The sequence below is a fragment of the Vigna umbellata genome, chromosome 6, assembly GCF_029865625.1.
Source record: "Vigna umbellata cultivar VRB3 chromosome 6, Vumbellata_1.0, whole genome shotgun sequence".
NCBI classification, from domain to species: Eukaryota; Viridiplantae; Streptophyta; class Magnoliopsida; order Fabales; family Fabaceae; genus Vigna; species Vigna umbellata.
The window spans coordinates 32,817,916-32,826,734 of NC_142170.1; the positions used below are offsets into that span (position 1 = coordinate 32,817,916).

At 32.2% G+C, this 8,819-nt stretch overlaps 1 protein-coding gene across 1 annotated transcript; it reads right to left on the reverse strand.

Moving 5' to 3' along the window:
• Positions 1 to 3,984: 3,984 nt before the first annotated feature.
• On the reverse strand, positions 3,985 to 8,568 carry LOC148197271 (receptor-like protein EIX1). The gene is made up of 2 exons (XM_088092429.1): positions 5,171 to 8,568; positions 3,985 to 4,196 (listed from the first exon to the last, which is right to left on the reverse strand). The coding sequence occupies exon 1, from the start codon at positions 8,507 to 8,509 to the stop codon at positions 5,216 to 5,218; it is 3,294 nt and encodes a 1,097-aa protein (XP_087948555.1). The 5' UTR covers positions 8,510 to 8,568; the 3' UTR covers positions 3,985 to 4,196; positions 5,171 to 5,215.
• Between the last annotated feature and the right edge of the window lie 251 nt (positions 8,569 to 8,819).

Consider the following 8,819-nt stretch of genomic DNA (forward strand, 5'->3'; position numbering starts at 1 on the left):
TGGGACCGTGCTAGTGGCTCGTGGTACAGTTTATGAGACAGCCACTATAGTGCATGGTGTACAACTTTCAGAAGATGAGGTCAAGGTCACGGTGGATGAAGTTGTCATAGCGGATGCCGTTCTTCCTGTGCCTACAGATGAGTTCTTCACTGTGGAAGAAGCATTTAAGTCCTTTGTCGCCTGGCCTAGACATTTGGTTGGTGATGTATCTAATCCCCCGGTAAACACTTGTACTATATACTTCTCAATTTTAATATTTACTTCTAATTGACGTTATAACATAACCATTTTTGCATTTAACAGCAGATAGGTAAAGAGGGAAGTCCTCCACCGAAGAAGACTCATTTATCTGAGGATGACCCTCTTGGTGCGTTAGACGAGCTTGCTAAAATCATTTCAGATGTGCCAATGAATGTACACTGGGATTCTACTACATTTGGAAGAGAAACTCAGATCCCATTGTACTTGCATCATCAAGATGTTAGGGAGCTTGCATCGGGTAGAGAAGAAATTAATATTACACTCATTCAGCTGTGGATGATGTAAGTTTATGAAAACTTTTTTATACAATTCTATTCTATCAACTTACTTATATCATATTATTTCTTCATTTTAGGTATATGTCTGATGTTAGTAACAAGAAGGGGTTCAACGATGTATATGGGTTCATTGACCCCTCTATGACTCATGAAAGAAATAAATTTGATGATATCCAGACATACATCAGCACTTGTTTTGGAATGGGGAAGGAGATATATTTTCTCCCTTATATACATGGGTAAGTGAAGTTTGTTAACTTCAACACATTCATTTATTAATTTTGGTATATGATTCATAAGTTATTACCAATTTCAGGTGTCATTGGCAGCTACTTGTGATCTCCATACCGGAGAACACTGCTGTCTGGTTTTGTTCATTGCAGAAGTCTCCTCCCAGCTCTCTTAGACATGTAGTAGATTGGTAAGAATCTCAATGTTTCTACTTTTTTTATATATAAATGTATGCTAAAGGAATTGCTTTTAATAGTTCCCTTGCAACACATATGATGTTATCTGGGAGATCTACTGCTACAGCTAAAAAGCTTGCATGGGTTGCCCTTAAGGTTTGGTATTTTAGTCCATACTCATTTACATTTGGTTCCATTCAATTGATGTTACTTAACATTTTATAATTATGATGATATATTGTAGTGTAATATACAAACGGGGTCATATGAATGTGGTTACTACGTCATGTTTTGGATGATGACCATTATTCGTGCACATTACACCAGTGGATGGGAAACGGTATTATTTAGGTTTCAATTTTATTTTCCCTATAGTTTAGATTTCAAATACACTAAGTTAAATCATTGTATTTTATGCAGAGATTCAATAGGACTGCTCCAATTCCGGAGAAGTCACTTCAACTTGTGAGGAAAGCACTGGCTAAATATGTAATTCATTTATATAATAGTATATACTAGATATTAAGATATACTAAGTTCTAAGTTTATGTTTCTAAGTTGTTTGATGTTTTTCTACATTATTATTAGTTTAACATTGTACATTCAGTTTTATTTATGCTTCAAACTTGATTTATGATTATAATTTGATTGATTTATGCTTATAAGAAGTTGATTTATGATTCGATTGAATGTACTTATGTTTTATTATAATTTTCATTCAAAATATACGTATCTGGATTATTCTCGACTGTTCTGGCAGTAAATTTATATGCAGGTCTGTTTCTGTTGTTGGGAATGTCGCAGAAACAGACCTCATTTTAAAAAAAAAACCAGCAATATATGCCTCGGTTAGTGTAAAAACCGAGGTAGAAAAGCAATATATGCCTCGGTTATGACCGCAACAGAGGCCGAAAGTACTGCGCAAAAAAAAAAAAAAAACCTCTACTGCCTCGGTTCAGGCTACAACCGAGGCAGTAGGGTGGAATGATCTCGGTTATGACCACAACAGAGGCCGAAAGTTCTGTGTAAGAAAAAAAAGACCTCTATTGCCTCGGTTCAGGCTACACCCGAGGCAGTAGGGTGAAATGATCTCGGTTATGAACAGAACAGAGGCTGAAAGTGCTGCCCTCTACTGCCTCGGTTCAGACTACAACCGAGGCAGTAGGGTGGAAGATATGGCCTCGGTTGTAGATGAACCGATGTCAAATCGCCTCCCTTTACGCCTCGGTTCAACCCGAGGCCAAAAGTAGTACACTTTTTGCCTCGCCTGCATATGCCTCTGTTCGAGAACCGGTGCCTATAATGAAAAACAACCGCTGTCTTTTCGCCTGTTTGTACTAGTGATATGAATCTTAGCACAAGTTTACAGCAATTCGCTTCATTTCGTTTATCATTAATATTTGGTTTCCAATTTTTTTCCTTCATTACTAATTTTTGTCATATAAATTTTAGCACCAAATTTGCAGTTTATAATTATTTGCTTGAAGACTCCATTATGAGATGAAAGCATTACAGATTGTTGGCAGTGTGAGATTTGGAGGCTGAAGTTTCATGAAGCAATTTGACAGTGTGTGGTTGTATAATCTATAATATAAACTTAATTTTAAGCCAACAATTCGAGATATCCTAATTTGTATATGTAAGAATATGGGATATCTCAAAAATTTGTAATTCAGAATCCATTGAATCTCCTCTTTAATTACTCTTTCCTACATTCATATCCCAATGGCAGGGACATTACATCTAACTTCTTATCTATCACAGTATATAAATATTGTTGATGTTATTTTAATACAATTATATAGTAATAGAATGACACTTATGATATTATGTTAAAAAAAATTATATAAAAAATGTCAAAAAAATGTTTTACATATTAAATAAACAACAAATAAAAATATTAAAAAGAATAAAAAATAATCAAATGTGTGTCTTAGAAACAATTTGATACAACATTAAATAAAATTGCACAAACAAAAAACAAATGTGTAATTAAGAGTATCATAAGATAAAAAATATTTTAGACATCTAAGAAAATTTTTAAGATATCAGATTAATAGAACTGTTAGAAAGATAATGAAAAATTATTTTAAAAAAATAAAAAGAGTTTTTTAAATGAAACAACTTAAAAATAAAAGAATAAAGAAGATAAATATTTTATATTATCTAGTAAATAAAGGGTTTATGCTATTAGATACATAAATTGAGAGTTAAACATTAAAAAAATAAACAATAAAAAAAGTAGTAAAAATATTTAAATATAGGACGTAACAAATATTTAGTTTACATATATAATTTAAATATAACTAGATAAAGTTGTTCTGATGAGAGAGAAAAGTATCTCCAAGATGTAATTGATTTCACACCAAACCAAAACAATAAAAAAGAACAAAAATGTGTGTAACTAAAATTAAAAGAAAAATTATAAAATTAAAGACTAAGAATAATAAATTCGATGCTCCTTAATTAATTGAGGAAGATGGAATATAAAGCTTCCACACTAAGAGAAAAAATGAAAAAAAGATGACTAATTGTAAGAGAATAAGAAACTTATATAAAATTATGATAGACTATCTATCTCTTGTCCTCTCAAAATTATACAACTATAACCTAAAAACTAGAAATACATTTTATTCTCTGTTTAGTTTAAATGTTTTTTTCTATAAAATAAGTCTTTCATCTTCTATTCATGTTATTGTACATTTAATACATATCTCTACATCATGCAAAAAATTTAAAACATCATAACCAATGATGCGAGCTGAGAAGGACGCCGATAAGGAGGCCAGGAAAGGAGAAGTTGATCCTGAGTTTTCCAGGTGCTATATTCAGGATTTTCAATCCCTCAATCAGTTGAAATCTTTTTCTCAAATTGTGATAAATATACTATAACGTGATTTTTAATATTTTTTTTACTACTTAGTAAAATTTAAATTTAATTTAATTTTACAAAATTTTGTTTGTAACTTTTGAATTTAAGACCTAATTCCATCTCTACAAATATATTTTACCACAAATAAATTTCCTAATAAAAGAAATTAATCGTAAAATAAAAGTTAAAAATTACAAGCATATTTGAAGTCAAAAGATACATCATTATCAAATGAAGAAACGTGTTTCATTTGAAGAACAACCTTTTGCAACACATTATGAAAAAACATTTAAACCACAATTGACAGAAGTTCTAGTAAAGAGTCCCTTGCTTCAAATTTGAAAAAGGAACACAAGAAAAATGTCAACAATTGGCCACCTGCAAAAGTTAAATAAAATTGATTCATATAAATTAATAATAAAATACATGAGAGTAATTTATCATGTTTCTTTTAATAAATGATAAATTTGTTACTGTTACATAAATTTAAACTTTATTGTTAAGGGTTAAATATATTTTTAGTTTCTAAATTTTAATGCAAAATTAAAATATATTTTTATTTGAAACTTTAATACATTTTTGCTCTCAAATTTTAAAAGTGTATGAATATAGTCATTTTTATTCAATTATTTAAATTTTTTTGACATGTCAAAACATGTTTTCTAACTGACATTGAAATAAGAATGTGAAACCATGTAAACAATTTAAATGTGAACATGAAAAACATTTGGTATTTAAAAAAGTTAACCTATTGAATTAAAAGGAATATATCTATTTATTCTTAAAGTGAAACCAAAATATATTAAAGTTTCCAATAAAAATGAATTTCAATTTCAAATCAAATTTTAAAAACTAAAAACATATTCAATCTTTATTCTTCTTAATTACCATTCTTACCAATCCTATTTTGCATAATGTTCATTGCTATAAATGTTTACTGCTATCATCATGGTCAATGATTTAGTCGAGTAGTGTGCATTCAAGTTTGAAATATACATTTATTTATGAATCGAGGATGAATTGGTCAGTAAAAATCAACATTGCAAGAAGATATGAAAATAACGATTTCCTAGAAGGAAGTTTTCTTAAAAGAAAAGAGAAAATAATTTCTTACAAAATCCTCCTGATTTTTCTTTCATCAATTTATGTTAGTAATTTGGTTTTTTACTTATAAATCAAACAACTGAATTAAACATGTTGCATGATTTCATCTACATAACTTTCTTAAGTGAATTATAAAACAAGATTAAACTTGTTAACAGCAAAGTATCCACTCTTTTTTTCCTCTCACATTACATTATAATTATGGCAATAACAATGAGATATACTTACGCATATTCACCAAAACATACCTGCTACCCAAGCTTTGAGCCATTGGCAGAAATTTTGCGTATTCATCATAGTTGTATCTCAGTTGTCAATCTGTTCAAGAACCTTAGGTAAGCAATTCTCCAAGTTTTCCAAATTAGAATTGGCCCTATTAAGCCCCAAAATCCTACGAAGAATCCTAGGCCCATGCTCATGTATAATGCTTCATAGAAATCAGAATCATCTCCCTCCTTTTCTGTTGCTGCTTCTGGTTTTGCGGTTGAATAGTCTCCAGGACAACTTTTGTTGAGTTGTTCACCACAAAGATCAATATTTCCTTCAAAACTAGAGGCTTCAAAGGTCTGCAAATGTCTTCCCAATGGAATTCTTCCAGAAAGATAGTTGTATGACAAGTCTAATTTTCCTAAGAAATCAAGTTCAGAAAGAGAAGAAGGAATTCTCCCATGCAAATGATTTCTTGACAAGTCAAGAGATTCAAGTGAACTTAAATTTCCAATCTCATAAGAAATTTCTCCACTCAGATTGTTTCTTGATAAATTTAAAGAAACAATCCCAAACAAATACACAACTTCTTTTGGTATTTCACCTGTGAAATTATTGCTTGAGAGATCAATACTCATCAGACTATATTGGGGATCTCCGAACACTTGTTCCACACCTTTCCACACCAACGTTATGTCAAGCGTGTAGTCAAAAGATATGGAGGGTCCGTAGATTTCCCTATAAGTAATATTGTACCCATATATAAGGCGTTGAGTTTCAGTTATGTTGATGCTCTTTTCAGACATGGCTGTAAAATTCTTTAAGCAGGTTGGAATTGCTTTTGATAATTTATTCCTAGAGAGATTCAACAATTGAATACGCCTTAAATAACAAAGTTGAATTGGAAAATTTTCAGAGAAGTGATTCCCTTGCATGTTCAAGATTCTCAATTGCTGCATACTTTCTCCAATCCATGATGGTATTCGACCAGACAAATTATTTTCACTCACATCCAGCATAATTAAATTAGTGCAATTCTTCAAACTGGAATGCAGTTCACCTGTTAAATTATTCTTTCGTAAATCCAACGCTTCTAATTTAACAAGTTTCCCCATGGAGATGGGAATATTCCCAGACAACTTATTCTCGCTCAAATCAAGAAATAGTAACTGGTGTAAAGATTGCCAACAATCAGGAATTTGTGCCGTTATGTGATTGTTTGATAAATCTAGAGTTGCCAAATTCGGAGCAATGACTTGGTTACACAAAAAAGAATGCAAATCAGAAATTGTATTTTGAGAGAGTAACAGCCCTGAAGCTTGTAGCAAAAATGGTGGAAGTGCTCCCTCAAATTGATTTGAATTCAGAATTATAGATGGTCCATAAGGAAGCTTTAATGGTATATCAGGAATTGCACCATTGAGATTATTGTGAGACATGTTTAACCATCCCAAATTGTGCAATTTCTTCCAAAACCATGCTGGTACAGAATCATTTAGCTCATTATCAGATATATCTAACCACCTTAAGGAATTTTGTGTCTGGAGCCAACAAGGAAAACTCGGACCTAGCTTGCAAGATGCTAATCTCAAACTTGTTGCTTGAAAAGGAGGAACCCAACTAGAGGCAAATCTTAGAGACAATGTGTTGTGTGATAAGGATAAGACTTTTAATTTGGAAAAATTACAAAGAAGAGATTCAGTGACATCACCCTCTAAACAATTCCCCTCCAAGTTTAAATCCTTCAACTCAGATAACAATATGATGCTTTTTGGTATCTGGCCAGTAATTTGGTTATATGATAAATCCAAAGTTTGAAATACGTGTCTATTGCACGATGAACAATTTTGAAAGAAATGAGAAATTTCCCCATTCAACTTGTTATATGAAAGGTCTAAGGTCTGCAGTCTGCACATGTTTCCAAAGAAAGACGGAATCTTGCCTTGTAGTCTATTTCCAAAGGCAGAGAAACTTTCAAGAGAGTTCATTACTTTTCCCAATCCATCTGGAATGGGACCTTCTAACAGGTTTTCTTCAAGGTCAAGGATCTGAAGATTCGTGGTGCAATTCAGAATCCAGTAAAACACAGTAGATGATTTCAATAGATTTGAGGAGAGATCAAGTATGACAAGAGAAGATGAAGAATTAATTGTGGAAGCAGAGGAAATAGGAAAACTTTGATCTGTAAGACTACAGTTATACAGACGAAGCTCCCGTAGATGGGAGCCAAAATTAAAATTGCCTTGAAATACTGATGCTGTTAGATTATTTATAGAGAGATCAAGGATATTAAGAGATGGAAAATTTGGATAAAGAAAAGATGACAAGGCAATGTCATTATCTGTGAGATAAAGCTCTTGTAGATGAAGGCTAAAATTGAATAACAGTTGAAATGTTGAGGAAGTTAGCACATTATAAGACAAATCAAGGACAGCAAGAGAAGTTGAAAAGTTGGAATGAGAACGAAACAAAGTTTTGATATTAGTATCTGAAAGAGAACAATCGAAAAGCCTCAACTCTACTAAGTTTGGAATGAGCTCACTGATAGCTTGTAGCCACTGGCGCGAGAAGCTGAGATTATGCAATGAGCTCAAGTGAAGGCTTCTTAAAGAATGGAGATTAGACAACCACTGTGAATCCTCATCTTCTATATAAAAATCACCACCTAGCCGAAGAGTTTGTAAGAGAGGAAGATTCCCATTCCGAAAAGGGATAGCTCCAGAAAGAGTGTTACTTGCAAGATGAAGATATTGCAGCCGGTTGAGATTCCCAAGTTGAAATGGGATTTCTCCTGATAGAGAATTCCCTCCAAGATCAAGATATTGTAACTGTCTAAGATTCCCAATCTGAAAAGGAACTGGTCCGTGAAGATTATTTCTTCCAAGGTCTAGATACCTTAGTAGTGAAAGATTTCCAAGTTGGAAAGGAATCATCCCACTAAATACAGAAAATGAGAGGTTGAGATATTGTAAGTTGGTGAAAGAGCCAATGGCTTGTGGGATGTGAGTCAACAAAAAATAATTACTGCTGAGGTCTAGATGTTGAATGTATTGCAAGGGAATCAATGAAGTGAGATTGATTGCACCTGTTAAATATAGTGTATCCAGACCACGAAGATCAAGTAGAATGACATGACCAGTTTGATGGTTGCATTGAATGCCTTCCCAATTGCAGCAATCTGTATTATTTTGATGATCAGTCCATGTAGACAGTCTGCCATAGTGATTAATGAGGCTTTGTTTGAAGTTGAGGAGTGTTTGTCTCTCATTCTCTCTGCAGTTGCTTTCACCACTTTTACGTGATTCCTTGAATCCAACTGAAAATCCAAAGGAATACAATAAAAGCAGATGAAATAGTGTTACAAAGTAAGGACTCATCATAATTTTGCTGATAATCTAAACTAAGAGAACAGTGACGAAATAAGAAAATTTTGATTCAAGTTTTCCCTTTCAGTTCTGAAGTTTAGAAAGCTGGATCGCATTATATAGTGACAATAGAAAACGAGTAATTATAGTATAGATGTCTATTTTTTTATAGCTTTTTTGACACTACTTCGTCTAAAACTATTAAATAAAAAAAGTAAATATACTTAAAAGTTATTAATCTCCCTACGAATCCATTTCAAGAGGTAGAAAATTACGCACAACACTTCGTGAAAAGATATAAAAAAAAACATTTTAAAGGTTATTT